Raw genomic sequence first — 22,249 nt, forward strand, 5'->3', positions numbered from 1 at the left:
TGACTTCGTTGAAGATTGAATTCCATCCCAAAGAAAAGTTGAAGGAACAATAAAAGATTTTGTACTGCATATCAAAAGGTTAATTATGAAAGCTCAATTACCATATTAGATCCTACGATTACAAGCATAGAAGAGTGAGGGAGACATGGTACATTAGTGTCCTGAAGTAACTTTCTTTAAACTTTTTGTCAAATAAAAGCTGATTGAATTAAATTGACTTGAAAGAAAAATACGTATTTAAAGGTCATATAACAATGTGAATTATAATACTATTAGTCTTTACATGCATCACTTAAGAAGAAGAAGAAAAAAAAAGATTGGAAATGAGTTCGAGGCCCATTTTAAAACATTTTTTACATTTAAATTGTGTGTATTGTTAAATTAAATATAGAGTGAATGAAAGATACATGATTATTATTTCATCTCATTTCAAGTTTAAAATAGAAAATATAGGTTAACCCCCCTCCGTTCCCAACAAACACACAATTTCCTCAAATTGAGATTCAATCTCATATCTTTGAATTAAGAGTCTTAAAAGACCTTTTTCTTCAGTAAGAACAAGAGGATAACGCATTAGTTCAAGACAAGAAAAATTAAAAATCTTTAGGTTCGAGTGCTTATAAAAATAGTATATATATACTTACATATACATAATCTCAAAGATATAAATGAGAGCTTAAACTTACAACTTGTGAGATATGAAACACTGTACTGATTCACTCAACTAGACCCCTGAGGTTAACATCTTATATAGACTTTATTAGTAAATAAATTAAGACATTTAATATTATCATAGTTTATGAAGGTGTAATTTTATATTAAACTTAAAATTTTATTTTATTTATTAAATTTGTGTTTAACTTTTCAATTAGATAAAAATTGGAATAAAAAATTAAATAAATTGGTATTATTAAATATTACTACAATTAAATGTAAAGAAATGTATTTTCTAACAATCTATTTTGAACATACTTACTATTATTGACTTAAATTTATTAGACATCACACAAATTTGTAGATATTACTTTTAATTAATGAATTCAGAAAAAAAAAAAAACAACTTCATAATTAACGAGTCTCAGTTATAATTTTTTTTAAAAAAAATAGTCTCATTTATAATCTGTAATAGCAGTAAAAAAATTGTAATAGTGAACAATTTTTAACCAATAATAGATTGTGTATTAGAAGAAAGGTATATTAAAGCATGTATTGTATGTTACATTAGATTTACAAAAATAATGGATATTCGATTTTTTTTTAAATATGATATATTGTATACCCGACCGTAAAACATTCCATATAAATAACTATTCTATTAAATTATTTCGTGTAAAATAATATGTAAAACAAAGGAGATCCAAGTTCCGTTTCTATTATTTTAGGCGAATACTCAAACTGATTCCTCAAATAATAATGAGAATATTTTTTTTAATCAGAAACTAAATCAATTTATTAAAAAAAATTAAGAACAAGTTGATCGAGTGTTTACTTCAAAAAGATATTTATCCTGTGCCATTAAAATTATGCCATGGAGATTGGAGAAATCAGAAATATACTTAGTAATTATAAATTAACCTAGAAAATAGAAAGAAAGAAAGAAAGAAAAAAAAAACAATAGTTTTGGTACGTTATATTGCAAACTAACAACGCAAATGCCCAGACCATGTGCCTGAATCTAATGTGAGAAAACGACTTGCCATTGGTTATATGATAGTGCTGACAAATTTGCATTGCTTCACGATAAGATCGATACACAGTATTTGGAAAGATACTCAATGATTCTCTCCAAAGCAAGTACAGTCCAAGCTGAATACTGAGTACGGGAGATTCTAACCTACTTGTAAGCATTTTGGTATTTTTAATCAATGCCATAAAAAATAAAATTAAAGAAACTTGTTAAACAAATTGAAAATATTAAATATTAAATAAAAAATAAAGTATTTAATATATCAAAAAAATATTTTTTTAACTGATTATCAAATGTTTTAAACATGTTTATTATTAAAAAAAGAGTTAACTAATTAAATTAGTTTCTAAAGTAATTAAATAAATAGTTAATAAATAAGATAAGTGATTTAGTTTAGCATTAATAAAGATGGGATAATGCGACCCTATAACTAAAAGGGTTCTTTTGTTTTGACTAAGAGCTGGAAGTGGAACCATTTCTATCTGCATGTTGGAATGGCGACCACACAAATAAAACTATCAGTAGATTCCCACCCACTCGTGTTTCTTCTGCTCATTACCTCCCTTGTTTAATTGTTGCTTTGATACTATCATTGGTCATTGTCCTCATAAAGCCATTAAAAAGTCTGTTAATGTAGTGTTTGCTTTTATCTCTAAGATAGAGAGTTATCATTAAAGATGAAATAAATATGACTGTAGCTTTTGTCGCTTAGTTTGGAATACAAGTGTTGCTTGATGTCATGGTGGAATGTATTAAAGTTGATTTTGTTTCCAAATCCAAATTTATCCAATTAATGTATGCTTTTAAAACATAAATTGTTATAAATCATGTGAGTAAATTTAATTTTACACAATTTAGTCAAAACACACTCTGACTAGAGTCTCTGGTCAAGCTTTTGTGCTTTCAAAAAAATAATTTGGGCCAAGGAAAAAAAAACAACGAAAACAATAAAATAGGTTAACATCTTTGTTTTTCCTAGCTTCTTAAAGGAAATTGTACCTATTTTAATGTTCGTAGTTGGGATGTAACTTGTAAGCGAAGTGTTCTTCAATTAGAAAGACAACTGAAAGTCTGATACTAAAAGGATCCTTTATGCTATATGTGATAATATATTCATTAGATTTATTTTTCAAATTTATAGACCTTTACCTTTGGATAATATTTTGCAATTAAATTTACAATTTTAATTGTTATAATTAATATACCTTCACTTCAAAGTTCAAAAGGACTTCTGTTATATCAACATTGAAAATTCGCAAATATGTTAGGCCTGAAAATTCACAAGGAATAAGAGTTCATATTACCAAAAGTGGTTTACATTGCATATGGATCAACATCTGGTTTCTTAAAACAAGATTTGATCTTTCCAAACTTGAGAATGAAATTTCAAAGGAATACTTTACTTCAAAATGAATTAACTTAAACTCAAAAGATTAATGTAATAGTGTAAAATTCTATTTTATTTACGTAAGTGAAAATAATTTATTTAGTAGGAGATTTTTTTTTATTATTATGTGTGAAATTTTTTTGAGTCAACGATAATTACACACTCCAAACAGGATTAATCTCTGATCCAATTAATTGAAGACATTTATGTTGTTTAACCTAAAATAAATAAATTAACTTGATAGGAGGAGAAAATCATTAGCGTCATCTTCTTAAAAAAATATAAAAAATAGGATTTCTTCTTTTATTACCGAAAAAAGTTATGAGATGGTTTTTGTTGAGCCTTAATCTTTATATATTCTCGTAGTACCCATGATGTGGCACATTGAGTAAATCACATAAAATTTTAGTATCTTGATCTTCATTGATTTTATTTTATTCGTTTTTTTAAATCCATGATATAATTAAAGCTTATAGGTGGTAAAACAAGTTATCCAACTCATTACAAGTTAATCCAATGCAGGTTGCATGTTATAATGGGTCGGGTAAAAAAAGATCAAATTTAATTTAGGCCTAAAAATAAAACTTAACTTTATAAAAAGTCTATTTTGTTGGGCTTTTAATGGACTTTTTGTGGCTTAACCCGTATTAAGTCATCATATATTTAGACTAAAAAATTTAAGTTCTTCTACATTTTATCTTATCAGACAGATTTGGGTTTATCCAATTCACCGAATTCATTTTGTCAACTCTGTTAAAAACTAATTCCTTTAATTTCTAAAATTCATTTAATGAATCTTACAACAAATACGTTTTCAATGCATGAATCTAAAGATTGAATTACTAATCAAGGACAAACTTATTTGCTAACTATGACACATCATATCGGTTGTTTTGTTCTTCATTGTGGCTTATTTTTCTACATTTATTATTTGCTTCGCTGCATATTTCTCTAGTTTTGAAAAATCTATCATCCTTTTCATTGGTGGATTTTCTTCCATTTAAAAAAGTCAATACAGCGGTGAACTGTATTAGCTTACAAAACTTTACGAAGATATACTTATGTGATAAAAGTATAAAATAAAACAAGTGGCTATATTTTTTCAATTTAAAAATATATTGCGATCTAAAATTCCTTTTTTTAACAAGTTATAAGAATTATTTTTGAAAAATGTGAAAGAGATACTCTTCACTTCTTCCCCACCTCTATTAATCCCAATATGTTTCAACAAAAAAAAAATGAGCAGAAAAATATATAAAACATTTAGTATGGACTATGGAGTCATTTTCGATCTGTACCTGAATTCAAGTGTGGAATTTGAAGGTGGTCAAACGTGTAGGCGAATCAATGAGTTCACATACCAAAACGAATGCAAAATATATAAGACAAATTGGTCAAAGCCCCTTTGAAGGGCATAAAACCATAATACACCTCATACCAAAATCTTCAAAAGAGAATGGGCCCCACACAAAATGAGAACACACCATGTGAAGTGTGAAGTAGTAGGCGTCTATGACCGGAATTCTCTCTTCTTTCATTAACTTTTGGTTAATGAATTGATGAAATTAACACTAATAAAATAATGTTTCTTGAGCTCCTAATAGGAGTAAACAATATAAAAGTGTAACGTTACTTAAATAGAAGCATTTTATAGGACCATATACCTTAATGAAAGGCAAACAAAAAGCGTAGTATAACCTCCCTACTTTTCCCATTGGGTTTTGAGCTTTAAAAATTTTATTTAGATCTTGGATAATGTTAATTATGTTTTCTTAGACCGCCTTTAAAATAATGTTTTCTTAGACCGATACGGGAAGTTAATATATTTGCAAATAGAGTTAAAAGAATGAGGAGTACTTACTATTCAATTATTCATTGGCAACGGTCTCCTAGCTACGTTTCTAAATGGCATCTTAATTAATGAGCCAAAGAATAGAAGTGAGGGATTATTAAGGAGGTAAAAAGAGGGCTAATCAGTTTTTCTAATCAATAAATTATAAATAGTAAATTGTGAAAAAAGTAGTTAATATTATTAATACTCTTCACCTTATCAATCAGTTTTTTCTTAATCAAATGTTATCAGAACCTTAAAAATATAGATAGAGTATTTGTAAAATGATAGCTAAAACTGATTTGGATCGTGCATGTACGTCATAAAAGGACTTATATCTACTTCTCTTCCTTATTTGACTACTAAGTGTAGCTCATTTGCACTTTCAAATTAGTCAAAGGAAGTTACGGCTTGTCGACAATCTGAAATAAGATCTCAACGACATCTTTGAATGTATAATTATACTTATGGTTCTTTATATTCATTTAAAATTTTAATTTTTTATTTTATTATTTTACCATCCGTCCTTTTTAAGTTATTTATTTAGACTTGATAACATGCAAGATGAGTTTTGTCTTCTTCTTTTTCCCCTCCATTGAAGTATGTTTGCATGTTCTATTTCTTTTCTTTTTTGTTATGTAACGATAATAAATTTGAGTATAAGATTGTGTACAAATTACTCCAACTTATTCCACCATTACTCTTTTTCTAACTTTCTTAGTTTGTTGCATCAAAAAGCTTATAATTTAAAAAAGAAATATAAAGAAAATTGTTTATATGTTTTGCACACACATGAATGATTGATAAATTTAAATAACATTACTTTGTAAACATATTTCACAAAAAGTTACATATAGTTTATTTATAAAACACACACCCACTGACACACACACAACTGATACAAGAGTACATTGCATAATAAAACGAAATTAATATTTCAATCTATCAAATTTTCCAGTATATATCTATATCAAATTTGTCTAAGGTCTTGAAGAAGATATCAACTAATTGAGAATGACTATATGAGAAGGAATATAAGTTGCATAAATAATGTTTTTCAGTATGTTTCATCCACTCATAAAATACTATGCTCTTTGCTATTTGGCTATTTGCAATACTGCTTTGATTATGAAAATAAAATTGTATGACTTTTGATTATAGCGCATGTATCAACTGGATAAAATCTCTTTCAACCACTTTTAATTCACATGTTGTTTTTATCATTTATTGATATTGAACTTTTTTTATGATTGTGATATCATCTGTCTACTGCTTTTTTAATCTTCAAAAAGAACGGAGAATCTCCTAAAAATACACACCAACTTGCGAGGAAATTCTGAGTTAAATGGAAACTAGTCTATTTTGGATTGAATCAATCATCCATAGAGTTGCAGCCTGTAGGTCACATTCATGACACAACAAAATCAATAAAGAAATGCATAAAAAATCAATAAAGAAAATATTTTAATCACAACAAGAGACGTTGAATTGCAAGCTTTACAAAATTTCGAACCTGAAAACTAAAAGCCCTTTTGTGTTTATTCTTAATTAAGTTAAGAATTGAGTTGCTTAGAAGGTTGTTTAGAAAGTGTTTGGCAGGCTCAAAAGACCTGGCTTCCAAGTAGTATCAATTAGAGATTAGTTTTAATAAAGATGTAACAAAAAAGTTTGTTAATGTACTAAACTAAACAATATTGGCCTATATTGAATGGTATAGTACTATGCTATTTGAGTGCAGAGTATTAATTATTGATCATGAAGTTTACGTGTGAAACTTCTGAGTAAGAATCTGTGGATCAAGTTATGAGCATCAAAAGTTACTGTCTAAATTTTTTATTCAGTTGACAGTAGTTTCGATCAAGTGAAACAAATGCAAGATATATAATATTATATTGAAGTGTTTTATTAAAAGATTTATATATATATATATATATATATATATATATATATATATATATATATATATATATATATATATATTATGTTAGAGATACTTTTATAGTTACATTTTAAGGACTTAAACTTGAGACAATTGATTAAATAATCTTGTGCTAACTAATTCATATGTTCCATGCTTATTTTATAAAATAACTAATTAAAAAATAAGTTTTCAAGTTGTGTTGTGAAAGTGTTGAAACAAGATTTTGTTACCCAAGATCCTTAATTATTTTAGAATGTTAATGAGTAAATGCATTTGAAAATCAAGTTTTATGCCTAATATATGAGCATGGATGCAAGGGGAGAAGGAAATATTCAAAATAAAAAGAAAGAAAAGGAAAATCAAATCAAATCAAATTTTTTAAATACTCTTTTTACAAAACAAAGTTAAACTCCAGAGAGTTTAAAATATTAATATATTATACTTATTATTTATTGAAAGCAGAAGATGTAAAAGTGTTTTAAATTAATTATTACTGTGTGTAAAATTCATTTAAATCAGTTATTTTTATGTATCATAGGTATCATTAATTTCCGACTTAATAAATTGAAAAATGATCTTTTTGACTTAGGAAAAAATAATAATTCTTAAAAATATATGAAATTTTTAAATCTTTAATTTAATTCTTATTTTGTATTGTTTGATAAGTACTAGCACTAAAATAAATTTGTAGAATTTTGGCAGCATAGCAAAAACGTGAGTTTTTTGAAAGTTGAAATGGTGTGGGCGTGTGGAATTGATAGGGTGATGACTGTGGTCAAATAGAGATAGGGCAGAGTGAAAGGAGAAGTCACATTATAGAATTCCGAACTCTGATCTTTGGGCTTCTGTCTTCTGACGCCCTAATTAATTTAATTCCTCTGTCAAATAAATTAAAATCTGTAACTATGAGCCTGCGTTCGTGGATGTGTTCCCAGAAGTATCTTTGACCGACCAGGGAATATATTCATGCTTTCTTTGTCATCTATTGTTCTTAAATATAAGAATGAAAAAAAAAATGACACATTAATTTAAAAAATTAGTTAATTATATTATTTATTAAAATTTGACATGAATGATAAATAAAATAATTAAAATTGACATATTTATTAAATGAAAAGTATTTTAAAAATAATTATATTAAATAAGATAAAGTTAATTAAATTTTTTTATATTTAAAATTAAGAAAAAAGATGATTTTTTATATTCTAGACCAAAAGAAGTATTTATTTATGAAGATGAATATTACCGATGAATTAGAATGACCCTCTCTAACATATTTTTCTGTAAATATTTTTTGTTGATTAAAATATATTAAAATCTATAAAATTAGAGAGAAATTTATTAAAAATGATGAGATTTATAATATTTTTTCATTTTTAATAAAATTTTAACAATAAAAAAATGTGTTAGAATATCTGTTCTTGACATTTGAGAGAGTACTAACATGATGATTCTTTCCACTAATTCATATACCTTAAAAAATAGTTAATTTAGTTAATCATATTAAAATTGTTGATTATTTGTAGCATCATTTTAAAATAAATTTTTCTTATATTTTTATTTACTTAATTATTTTTCATCAATGTTTGGAAAGAGAAAAATTAAGTAAAAATATGTAGGAAAAATAATTAATATATCTAAAAATTAGAAAATAATCTTATAAAAATAGACAAATAAAATTATAAAAAAAAAGGTTTTATGAGTAGGGAAAAAAGACATAATTGGTACATTAGTACTCATTACAAGTATTTTTGGATGACAATATTCTTGATGCGAAGTATCTACTAATTTTGATGAGAATTAATCTTCATCAAAGAATTTAACTTACCACTTTTTGTGAGACTCTTTTTTTTTAATTATATTTTTTTCATCAACAAAACTTAAATATAAGATTTTACTTAAAAGGAGAAAGTCAAATACCACTTGAACCAAAGATTTATTGATATCATAGATATTTAATTGGTATATTAGTAATTAAAAGTATTATAGTGGTGTACAATTTATTAATGTTTGATAGTTTATTCTCATGGATAATTTTTTAAAATACCAATTTAAAATGTATTTAATAATCTAAATAACATTAGCTATTTTTTTTATCTTGATTAATTAGTTAATTGAATCTTGAAGAGAGTATGTTTTTTAATGTATACATAAAAAAAGTTGAAATCCTTAAAATAATGAATTTATTGATTATGTCTTATAGTATAAAATAATTTTATATTATTATTTAATTACAAATTACTATTTGAATCAGTTTAAAATAATTATTTTTAAAGTTAATAAATTTATTATATACAATAAATTATAACTAAATGGTTTTGTATAAAATTTTACATTGGTGTATATTTTTTTCTCGTACTTTTAAGAGAAAAGAAAAGGTAATATTTTCTATCCAATCAAAAGTATCCGAACAATTGTTAGCTCCTCCTCGAGGAATTCAATTCAAACCACGTTCTCTTTATTGTACTAATATTTTCTCGTACTAATATTTTTTTCCTACTAAGGATAAGAAAGGTAGTCGGAGCCGAGATTATCGGAATAATTAGTTAGCTACTATGTCGGCATCCACGGGTTTGATAATTGGTGATGAGAGGCACTTCACGTGTGTTTTGTTCTGTTAACGTTGAACACCGACTAATATTTTTCAGCAAATGTAATTTTTTTAAATAATTTCCAAATGATATGCTATCTCATTTTAAGACGACATTATATTTCCAAGTCTCAACCAAAATTTAATACTGATAAATGACTTAAAATTTATTAGTATCATTAACAATTAAATTTAGATCTTACAAGTAGAAAATTCTGTGTAATTCACATACGGGCAAATATATATCCCTCTTGGCAATAAGTTCAAGTTATCTGGAGCATGGTTGTTGATGAGCCTGTTGAGATTAATTTTAATTAAATTTAAGATTTAATCTAATCAAATTTAATTAGTTTAGTTTAGTTTGATTTAATTTTTATAATTTTTTTTAAACCTAACCCAACTCAATTTATTCATAAATAATTTGTTTCGATTCAAACCAGATTATCCATTTAAATTTGATATATTTTTTTTTCTTAAAACTATTATTTTATATCATAATTCATCTGAATATTCAATATAATCAACACAATATTATCAAATGTCTAAAAATAATAAAATTGATTCATTTAACATCATAAATATAATATTTTAAAATAAACTAAAATAAAATATTTTTCAAAGAGATTTATTATAATAATATAAATTACACTTATTTCTTACCAATTAATTTCTTAAAATCAGTTTTACTATAACCAAAAATTTGTTATAATTAAATTTGTTGAAACAAACAAATAAAATATGATTTATTAATATTATAAATATAACATAAAAAAATATGGAAAAAAAAGGTTCACCCTAGAATTTTTATATTTTTTTCTAATGGTAGAATCAAATTTTTAAGTTATTGAATTTTATTTGAAAAAAAAAAGAGTTTTGAGAGTTATTTCCTTGAAACTCAACGTCCACCGTGTAGAATTTTTTTAGCAAGAATAATAATAGATGGGTGGATAAGGATTCTTAAACTCAAGAATTTCATTAAAGATGTTATAATTAAAAAACATCAATGCATGATTTTTTTTACTTTTTAAAATGTAGAACAAAAATTTAAAGTTATTTGATATAAATATATAATTAATTCAAACAAGTAAATAAGAAATACAAAATTTAATTTAAGATAAAAATATAAATTGAAAATTGAAAATTAAAAATAGTTACTTTTAAAAATAAAATTAAGTGAGATTTGAAATAAGAAAAAAAATGAAAAAAAAATATTTCGATACAAACATTTAGAAGTAGTTAAAGTTGAAAGTTAAAGAAAAATAATAGCATGTTTTTTTAATAAAATAATTAATAATTTTTTAAAATATAAAAATTGCTAAGTAATAATGAATATGCACGCCACAGAGACGTAAAATATAACAAACAAAAAAAAAATGTTTTCGTTGTAGTTTTCAATTGGGGCGTGTCTTTTGGATTTTTGTCCTAAACAATGGCACTATGCTACTTGCTTCTTTTTTTTTTCCCTAACTAGTATCATTTTGACACCTTGAGTTGGACATATCTTGTGCTCGATTTAATTGTTTTTTATTAATGAAATATTTAGCTTATAAAAAAATGTTTTCATATTGGAAAATAAAAACTCTAATATTATGATATATGCTTCACCTTTACATGAATAATACGGTGTGATATAGAAATTGAATACTAAATTTCATAACTTCATTTTACCTTTTGAGTGTTGTTGTGGAGTTCTTTTTTTAATACATGTGGACTTATGTTAGTTAGTAAAAAATGTTGCTTGCAAAATATATAATTTGGGCATACTTTGAGATTAACTTTTCGTTTCTATAAAAAATCTTAAGCTGGTGTTCATGCATCTTATACTATTTGAACTTCGAATTATTTTACATGACTAATTTTTATAAAATAATTATCTAAAACATAAACTTAATGTGTGCATATATATATATGAGAAGAAATCTACTTATTTTATGAGTAATTTTAGAGTTACTTTTTATCTTTATCTTTTATCTCCGTAAAATTTAATAATTAAAATTAATTACTTATTATAATCATTATATTTTATAAAAATAAAGGATGAAGATAAGAGAATAACCCTAAAAGAGTTATTGTTGAAATAACTAAATTCCTCCTCTCTGGAGAGAGAATCCAACATATGATCACTTTTTAAATTTCAATATAAACTAAAGTCAACGAGGTTAAAGGGGGTGAGTTTGCTTCGGTATTGGAGAATTTTGTCCAAACATTTATGATTTTTGGTAGAACTAAACAATTATGATTTTGTGTACAATGATATACAAGTTTTTTGGGTTTTTTTAATATTTAGATCATTAGTATATATTTTCTACAAATTAGAGGATACTATTTGGTTTAAAAATTACACTTAGCATAGTGAAATTAGTTGTTTCAATGATTTTTTTTTACGTAAACAAAATTCAAATCTAAATTTTTACTTTAAAAAAAACATATATTGAAATCAATTTCATATATATATATATGGAGTACGACTTGTCTGAGAACATTATTTTATATGAGAATAATTAATAATAATTATCATATTAAGATTAAAAATAATAAATGTTTGAAATTAAAATTTAATATATCATTAAATCTCTAAAAGATTAATCAAACAACAACAAACAAATGTATAAAAATTTCAATTATCACTCCTTAAAACCTGTCAATTAGTCTATCACCATCATAGTTGTCGTTGTCACCACCATGACTATCGTTATAGCCACCATATTAATTGTCGTTGTTATTTCCATCATCATCAACTATTATCATCACCGTCATCAATCAACACCACCTTTGTTGTCATAACCTTCATCGTCGTTATCATCACCATGATCACTATTGCAATCACAACTATTGTCATCAACTGCCATCGTCGTTGCCGCCATGACCGTTGTTGTCATCACCACCACCTACGTCAACAATGGTGGCAACAACAATAGTGATAGCAATGATGATCATGGCGATGGAGGTGGTGATGACAATAATGGTTACATTTTTATGATGTGATTTGTTTGATGAATCTTTTTAAGATTTAAATGTTATATTAGATTTTAATTTCAATTTTTATATATTTTAATTTCAACCATGTGTATATATATATATATACATGCACGACATGAGTGAGAACATTATCTTATGTAAGAACACGAAAATAACTAATAACAACTATTGGATTAAAGTTAAAAATAATAAATGATTGAGATTAAAATATTTAAAATTTTAAATTAAAATTTAATATATCATAAAATCTCTAAAAGATTGACTAAACAATAAAAAAATCTACAAAGATTTTAATTATCACTCCCTTAAATATCTCAATTAATTCATCGGCATCATAATTGTTAACGAGAGAGTGGTGGTAACAACGATGACAACGACAAGAGTCATAGTGGTAACAATATCATGTTAATAAGAGTGGTGACAGTTATAGTAATAATAATGAATTAATGATAATTGAAATATTCTATGAAGTACTTTATTTAATAAATTTTTTAAAAATTTAATAGTTATATTAAATTCTAATCTCATTCTAATGATTGCAATTAATTATTGTGACCTAAAAGGTATCAGTAGATGAGTGGTATTTTACTTGAACATGTATTCTTACCCTTGGGTGAAAATAAATTCCTTTCTAATTTATTACTTTTCCGTATGTAGTAATTTTTCGTGCTTGATGAACTATGAGTCTATGACCTACAACTATAAACAGTTACTATACAGAGAAAATTGATAATGCAAACTTCTGATTTATGATCATGCCCACTGTTTCGATCTCGAAGACCGACCTAAAATTACTGACATGTGTTAAAAAGATATTGCAATGGAAAAACAAATATAAATTCATGAAGCTAGTTAATTGACACGCAGACAAAAGAATTGAAAGAAAAGATTGGCCTAAAGTTTTTTTTATTTCTTTTCTAAATTTTAAAAGTGTTTATAGAAAAAAATGGTTAAATGATTATACAATATTATTAATTATCAGTCAGTTTTACTCAATTTGTTATGCTCCTCTTCTTATCCTTTTTTTTATATTTTTGTTTTACGAAAAAATTATTTGAGAAATATTTATTTTGATGATTTATTTATTTCAACAGATATTATTAATTTTTAACTATATACTCAAATTTTTTTTATGCACACACAAAAAATCATATTAGAAAATTTAATTATTCAACAACAGTTAGAATAAAAAACAACATCGAAAGAATTGATCATAACAAGTTAATTTCTTACATTTTAATCTTTAAAATATTTTAAATTCTCCATTGAAACACGAAATATAAACTCTCAAATCGAATTCAATTGACGTCGTTACGTAAGTTGATTATCCGTAAGATCGGGAATCCCTGTAAAGTAAAATAAATAAATATTACTTTTTCTGTCTTCTACTTTAACCTTGCATTTTTTTTTTAAGTTACTGTAACTGTGTAAGTTGTAACTAAAATGGGTAAATCCTCGGGTGGAAGGGGAAAAAGCATAAGTCAAAGTAAAAGTAGAAAACAACCATACTAGTTCCTACATAGTATCCATTTGATTTAAAATTTAATTGAAACAGAATTATCTTTCTAAAAAAGATAGAGTTTAATGGTATCTATTAACGGTATAAAATATTTTTGTTTATTGTTTAGATATAATTTATTATTAATATGAATTTCAAATAATTATAATAAAAATTAATAAATTTATAATACATGATAAAATATAATTAAAAAATAATATAAAATTAGTGTATATTTTTTTCTAAAAAAAAGAAGAATACATGTGACTTCTAAAAGAAACATATATTTAATTTCTAAAAAAACTTATAACCCACGAATCTAGAATCATGGACTCCTATAAAAATACACGAGGTTTCATAAAAGATTATTTAAATGCGAATTGAATTTGTAGCAGGAGGGGCCACTGTGATGGCGTGGCGAGATGATAGATAGATACAATATCTCCCGTACTGCAGAGGAACCCAACTTGAACACTTTCTTGAGCAAGCAAACACCTGTTTCTGCTCTTGTTCTGGCTGCATCAACATTCATTCATAATCTCACTCTCCCTTTCTCTCTCATGTGTTATCGTTATCTCTCATTCACAATCACAACTCACCACTCATAACTACTTCTTCCAAGCCAAGCTGCAAAATTCAACTTTTTCCCCTTCCACTTCTGCATGAACTACCTTCCAACTTAGACAGTCAGAGATCTAATGGAGTACGAGAGGATAGAGAAAGTTCAGGTTTGGCATTTAGCCGCACTGCTGCCATCTCTTTTCTCCTCTCCTCTTCCATTCAACCTCATAGTTGTTGTTTTTTTCATCAAAATTAAATCTTTATTTTGTTTCTTAAACTGGGTTGGTGGAAAAATGGTCCATATGATTCAAAGGTTTCTGTTCTTGGAGTTCCGAATACACTTGGTCACACCCCCTTCTGTTTTTTAATTTTTGTGGGCTTGGTTTCATTGATTCCCTCCAAGTGAATTTTTAACATGGTTTCAAAAATCATGCTTTTGCTTTTTCTACTTTTGTAATGAATGGAAGGATGGGGCTTGCCATTATTATTTGGTGGGTGGGTGGGTGAGGAAGAGAGGGGGAAAAAAGGCTGAAAAGGGAAAGAAAAAAAAAAGAAGGGTAGAATTGATTTGCGCTTATTTTTCTCCTGAGTAAATAAAGGGTGTGGGTCGAAACGGTGGGGAGGGCCTTTTGGTGGAAAAGAAGAAAGTGGTCATGTATTGGGTATAATTGTTTATGAAGTGTGCTGCAATATGGATTCATTCAGAAATTTGCTAATTGAGTTCTTCTAGAATTTTGTTGACGAGGAAAAAGTATGCCATTTTTTCTGCAGGCTGGAATAATTTCCCCCAGTAAACTGAGGATGAAGTTATTAGGACCTCTCCATCATAGGAAGAAAGATGGATCCAACAGTAACTCATCCAGAACTTCCCCTTCAAGGATTGAGGATGCTGAATTTGTGAATAGCTTACTTGGCTCAAAAAATGACAACCTTGATGATGAAGGTCTGCAATTTCAATTGCAATTTATCAATTTTTGCATGTGCATTTTTTATCATGTGTTAGTCAGTATTTATTTATTTTTCTATTGAATATAAAGCTTCATATATATTGACTAATTGGAAACTTGTTCCTCTCAGTTACATCTCCAAGCTTGGATGTTCTGTCATTAAAGCCGTCGAGTGATGCTGTGCTGGACCGGAGACAAAATGGCCAGATTTCCTATGAACCAAAGGAGACAATGCCTAAGGAAAACAGCGACACGGGGCGTGTAAAGATGCAGCATTTTCAGAAGGTTGACACGGGAAGTTCAAGCGCAATTCATGCGGTGAGAGCAATAGAAGATGAAAATCTTGATTATGACAGCAATGCTAGCTCGTCCAGTTTTGAGTTTGATAAAGGGGAGAGACCAGGGAACAATCCTGCCACTAGATCCCTATTCAGACCTATTCCTTCTAAGTGGAACGACGCCGAGAAATGGATAATGAATAGGCAAAACATACAGGCTAATCACTCGAAAAAGAATACTGCACATAACCAAGCAAATCGCATGCCAACAAATATGGGCAGGGTTGCACCAGAGTCTGGTAATTATGATCATAAACTCCCAATAGGCAAGGCCACAGAAACAAAGCGAGTCGATATCTGTCAGCCTACGTCACATATGGGATTTGAGAAATTCTCTTTTGTTCCCTCCGATGCTCATTCGGTTTCAGGTCAAGCACACGGAAGAAATCCAGTTGTGGAGTCTCTTCCCCAAAGCAAAGATCTAAAGGATGTCAATGAATTGGGTTTATGTTGCTCAAGAAGTACAGATGATCAGTCAGGTATGTTATTCGACCCCCAGTATTGATGACATAGGTTTTCTTATATCCTCTTTTTGGAAGATTAAAAAGTATACAAATCATTTGCGTAATTATTATTCGTGCAACTTTAAGGCAACCTCATTGCATAACTGGAGAATGAGAATATGAGCCAATTATGGCTAGCTGAAATTTTTTATATACACACCTGTTTATTTGGGCACTGGAGTGTGGATGTGTTTATTATTTTGCCCTATGTCAGAGACCATGTGTGTCCCCCAACTCATTGGGTCAGTGTGGCTGCCGCTGATCTAAGGGAATTTTTATTCATATGGATGTGTTTCCCATGCTCTAGATTCTATACAAAGATTAATTTCCTTAGAAAATATATTGCCTAATTTAGTAGATGGATGATCTGAGATTTTGAGTGAAACACTGAAACATAAAAAGTGCAATTTGAATTTCCTGGTGCATGTTCTTATTATAAGCCGGATTCTTTCCATAGGTGACATACTCAGTGTGTAGATAGTAAGATTAACTTGTTTTTCATGATACAGTGATGCCTGGGATAAGATCTGTTGCCATGAGAGACATGGGAACTGAAATGACCCCTGTGCCAAGTCAAGAACCTTCGCGGACTGCTACTCCTGTTGGGTCTGCGACACCACTACGGAGCCCTGTTTCCTCAATGCCGTCGACTCCTAGGAGAGGTGCACCTGCTCCGACACCTTTGGACAACACGACCAATGAGGATTCCCAGTTTCCAGTTGAAAATGGCAAAAGGCATTTGTCTGAAGAAGAAATGAAGATCAAGACAAGGAGAGAGATTGCAGCCCTTGGGGTGCAGCTTGGTAAGATGAATATTGCTGCATGGGCAAGCAAAGATGAGCAGGAAAAGAACAAATCTTCTCCCCGGGACATGAGTGTGCAAGAACAGGAGAGAATTGAATTTGAAAAACGTGCAGCTCTGTGGGAGGAAGCTGAGAAATCTAAACATACTGCAAGGTTTTATTTTTACTCACATCTCTATAAGACTAATGTAAATCATGATAATCGAACCGTGTAATTTGTTCATCCTTTCTAATATGAAAAATAATAATCGAACCGTGTAATTTGTTCATCCTTTCTAATGTGATTATAATTTATGACATTTGCAGATTTAAGCGAGAGGAAATCAAAATTCAAGCATGGGAAAGTCAGCAAAAGGCAAAATTAGAAGCAGAAATGAGAAGAATTGAGGTAGTTATTTGTTCACATACTTATATTCATTGGAAACAAAGTTACTGCATGCTTAAAAGTTGAAACCTAAATATAGTTTGAAGAGATTACAATTTACAGAGGATTTTAAACCAAGTATATGGAGAGGGAAGGAGAGAGAGAGGCATGATAAATTTTGTTATGATTATTACTTATAACTACTTGAATATAGTGCATGAAATGCTTGATCATTATCTAATTGCAATCTGGCCTTAGAAATACTTTAGCTAAAGTCTTTACTAATATTTTACCTTTGATTGAAACTAAATGCATTTTAGGCCAAAGTTGAGCAAATGAGAGCCCAGACACATGCAAAAATGGTAAAAAAGATTGCTATGGCGAGGCAAAGATCGGAAGAAAAACGTGCAGCAGCTGAAGCTAGAAAAAATCGAGAAGCAGAAAGAACTGTGGCTCAAACAGAATACATTCGCCAAACAGGACGATTGCCCTCTTCCAATTACATTTGTTGTGGTTGGCTGTGATATATACCTTAAACACTGCTTTTAGAAGAAAATGCACCTTACTACAAGATTGCTAATCTTTCTTACCGTGGATGATATGGGTCATCAAAACTTGGCATATCATCTTATACGTTACTTGAAACCTTGTAATTTTCAAACACCTGAGTGCTACATTAAATTGATTGCTGAGTGATGTTTACAAGTCACAAAACTGTCTTTTTTTTCAAAAAAAAAAGGAAAGAAATGTTTGTTGTGATGTACCTGGCCTTTTTTATTTTGCTCTAATGTAAATTTTCATGTGATCTTGCTTTCAGTTTATCATATTTTTTTGATACAAATTCTATTCCTTTATTAACAAGTTGCAAACTTTTATGAAAATCTCAACAAGATCCGGAGTTTGGTATCTATCACAACATATACTTTGAATATTGGTGCTATAAGACACTTAACACTCATTTGTTGACATGCTTTCTAGAGGATTAAATTTGACTATTACAGCATTGTAAAGAAAATAAGCTCTTTTTAGCACCTAATAAATGATTCAGTGACTTTATTGTGTTCCATTACAAAAAATTTCTTTTACCGAAGTTAGACTTGGACCAGTAAAAGTTTGTTGGCTCTTTTTCTGTGATGTTCAAAAGCATGTTTTGAACCCTTTTGTGAGCTTTATTACAAAATGCAACCAAGAGTTAAATGTGAAGTGGTTGCTTGCGTGCGTGTAACATGATATATAAACAATAAAGTAGGCTGTCTCATGAAAATAAAATAAAGTAGGCTATGTCAAGTTTGTACGAACCACACTATATATTAAGATGAATAAATACATAAATAACAAACAAAACTACTTTTCATAAATCATAACACGCAATAAATAAGTACTGACCAATTTCAGCTAGTTTAAAACTTCTACCATCTCTGAGTTGTGTTTAAGATTCAATGGAGTCATATATACAAATATGTACGTCAATTTTTCTTTTGGCTCTTTCAAATCCCATAAAGAACTTGCTATTGCGCTCCACTTTCATGAATCTGACAACATTTAGAGGAAGACCTTAAATATTTTGAAAAGAATAACCTATGAATAAAATAGGCATGGATTGAAAAAAGATGTGCACAAGTTTGTTTAGTAAGCAAGTTCATTTTTTTTTTCTATTTATTGACTCGACCCTTTCACTAGCCACCACAAGAAACCTATGTAATGGGCCAATTGCATGCCTTGGGCTGAGTTTGGTATTGAGCATGACACAAGTTTCCACATGGCTGAAAAGGTGAACTTGTTGCCTCTTATAACTTGCCCAAATGGAGAAACAATTAGGGGGACCACGCCCCAATCACATGCTCGCTAGGTTTGGACTTTAAATTGGCTAAGAATTGCATGAAAAATTTAGGGAATCTAAAGAATTCTATGACAAAATAATTTTGTTCTGTATTTCATATTTTACTAAGGTATAAATATATATAAGAGAGTTACAGCAAAATCTTCTAAGATTAAGCTATACAAATTGATTCTCCAAATAAAACTCCTAAGATTAAGTCTAAACTAAACAAATTGATTTACATGATCACAAGCTAATAATATGGGATAATAATTGCACATAATTGCACACATATTCTGTTATCTCATTATGATCTCATTATCCCCCTCAAGTTGGAGCGTGTAAATTACATATCCCCAACTTGCATAGCAAAGAGGTGAATTGAGTGTGACAAAAAGCCTTAGAAAAAATGTTAGCTAATTGTGCATGTGTAGGAACATAAGTAGGTGAAATATTGCCAGTGAGATACTTGTTGCGAATGAAGTGGTAGTCCACTTCGATGTGCTTGGTGCGCTCATGAAAAATCGGGTTCCTGACAATATGAAGCGCTGTTTGACTGTCACAATGAAGTCGCATAGGCTGAGAATGAGAGATACCAAGACTATGGAGAAGACCTTTTAAGCATTTCAATTCTCCTATTACATCTGCCATGGATCGTTACTCAGCCTCAGCACAGGAGCGATATATTGTTTGTTGTTTCTTAGTTTTTCATGAAATTGAAGAAGATTCAAGTAGAACAAACCATCTGGTAAGGGGCCTATGAATTAAAAAACATCCAGCCCAATCAGAATCACACCAACCAGATAGTTGTAGGTCGCAATCCTTACGCAACAAAACGCCTTGTCCTAGATTCCTTTTCAGGTATCGAACAACACGGAGAGTAGTCTCCCAATGGGCCTTTTTAGGTGCCTGCATAAATTGAGATAGCACATGCACACAGTATGAAAGCTCGGGTCTAGTAAAACAAAGGTAAATGAGATGATCTACCAACTGCTTATACTGATCAAGATAAGGAAAAGGCAAGTATGTTGCAAGTGCCATTGCAAGTGCCAGACGATGATTCTGTTCAATTGGCACCTTTAATGGCTTAGCTCCCAGAAGTCCAGCTTCAACTATAATGTCCAAAGCATATTTGCGTTGACAAAGAAAGATACTCGTGGAAGATCGTGTCACTTCAATGCCCAATAAATATTTGAGGATCCTCAAGTCTTTCATGTGAAAGCAATTGTGTAAATAGGCTTTAATTCGGTGATAGCTTCATGATTATCACCCGAAATGATTAGGTCATCCACATACACCAACACTGTAATATGTACCTCCGGTCTTTGCAAGACGAAAAGAGAATAATCAGAAAGAGATTATTGAAATCCGTAGTATTTTAGTGCAGTGGACAACTTGGCAAACCAACAACGAGGTACTTGTTTGAGTCCATATAAGGACTTGTTAATTTTACACACCATGCCATATTGTTGAGGAAGAAATCCAGGAGGCAGCTTCACGTGCACAACCTCCTTAAGGTCCCAGTGTAAAAATGCATTGTGCACATCCATCTGATGTAATTCCTAAGCTCGTGTGGCTGCTACGGCTAGCACTGTGTGTATCGTTATCATTTTTACAACGGGTGCAAAAGTCTCTGTGTAGTCGATCCCCTCCTTTTGATGATTGCCAAAAATTACTAACCATGCTTCAAACCGTTCTACACTTCCATCAGATTTATGTTTTATTTTGTACACCCACTTGTAGCCAAGTACTTTCTTTCTAGGAGGCAATTGTGTGACTGTCCAAGTTCCATTGGTCTCAAGTGCATGTATTTCACTTTTCATTGCATCTCTTCATCGACTGTCTTTCACCACGTCAGTATAAGTGACAGACTCCTTTTTCTGTGAAATGGATGCAAGAAAAGCACGACGTGTAAGAGAAAAGTGGTCACAATTCACATAATCAGTTATGGGATAGGGTGCACTTGAGTCTTCCTTTGGAGAGGGTGAATAGTTGGATGGGCTCAATCTTTTGGTGGTATTTGTCACATAATCTTGCAATCGAGTAGAAGATTGTTTAGTTCTATGTCCTCTACCCAATAATGGCTATGTTGGTGATATAGATGGAAATACTATATCTTGTGTGTCCATATTTTGTAGAGTAACATCTTGTTCATCGAACCCCGCATCTGGCTCACTCTCTCTATCATCCATTGTCATATCACCACTTTCTTCAGTACCTCCTGTGTGATTCGTTTCTTCTACACCATCAGTCACATCATCAACAATTTCTTCACAGTTCCAATTTTTAGGAGGAACATCTTTTCTGGTAGTAACATTAATAGAAAAAGGATACTTGGTCTCAACGAATTCAACATCTCGAGAGAATAAAATCTCTTTTGTTTCTAAGTCAAACAACTTCCACCCTTTCTTACCATATGGGTAGCCAATAAACACACACTTCTTACTCTTACTTGCAAATTTATCATCATTCCTTCTTTGATTATGGGCATAACATAAGGAGCCAAATATTCTCAAATGTTCATATGCAAGTTGCTTCCCATGTAGCATCTCATATGGAGTTTTTCCATTCAAAACAGTGGAAGAAGTTCGGTTAATCATATATGCTGCAATTAAAATACATTCCTCTCAGAACTTAATAGGAGGATTACCTTGAAATCGCAGTGCTCGAGCCACATTCAAAATATGTCTATGTTTTCATTCCACTCTCCCATTTTGTTGGGGTGTTTCGGTGCAAGATGTTTGAAAAATTATTCCACAATCAAGAAAATATCTTTTCATGCATGTGAATTTTGTCTCATTATCACTTCTGAATATTTTGACTTGTTTATGAAACTGTCTCTCAAGCAGAGCAAAAAAATTGTGAAGCATTGTCAATACTTCTCGTTTATCAACAAATAGGTGTACCCATACAACACGTGAATAATCATCAACTATTGTCATCAAATAAAAAGCACCACAAGTAAAATGAGTTCTATATGGTCCCCATAAATCACAATGAATTAATTCAAATGCATTACTG

General features: G+C 29.5%; 1 protein-coding gene across 1 annotated transcript; it reads left to right on the top strand.

Moving 5' to 3' along the window:
- Window positions 1–14,280: 14,280 nt before the first annotated feature.
- LOC100805128 (uncharacterized) lies at window positions 14,281–18,168 on the top strand. The gene is made up of 6 exons (XM_003531120.5): window positions 14,281–14,621; window positions 15,226–15,397; window positions 15,532–16,218; window positions 16,752–17,199; window positions 17,352–17,433; window positions 17,730–18,168. Exons 1-6 carry the CDS (start codon window positions 14,592–14,594, stop codon window positions 17,931–17,933), a joined length of 1,623 nt encoding a protein of 540 aa, XP_003531168.1. The 5' UTR covers window positions 14,281–14,591; the 3' UTR covers window positions 17,934–18,168.
- Window positions 18,169–22,249: the final 4,081 nt, after the last annotated feature.

This window comes from Glycine max, chromosome 8 (genome assembly GCF_000004515.6).
Source record: "Glycine max cultivar Williams 82 chromosome 8, Glycine_max_v4.0, whole genome shotgun sequence".
NCBI classification, from domain to species: Eukaryota; Viridiplantae; Streptophyta; class Magnoliopsida; order Fabales; family Fabaceae; genus Glycine; species Glycine max.

Excerpts from the sequence above, each read along its gene's own strand:
- LOC100805128 (XM_003531120.5), top strand. The coding sequence starts at position 14,592 with ATGGAGTACGAGAGGATAGAGAAAGTTCAG. Across the intron at positions 17,200-17,351 it reads AAATCTAAACATACTGCAAG|ATTTAAGCGAGAGGAAATCA; the intron begins GTTTTATTTTTA and ends TGACATTTGCAG. Across the intron at positions 17,434-17,729 it reads CAGAAATGAGAAGAATTGAG|GCCAAAGTTGAGCAAATGAG; the intron begins GTAGTTATTTGT and ends AATGCATTTTAG.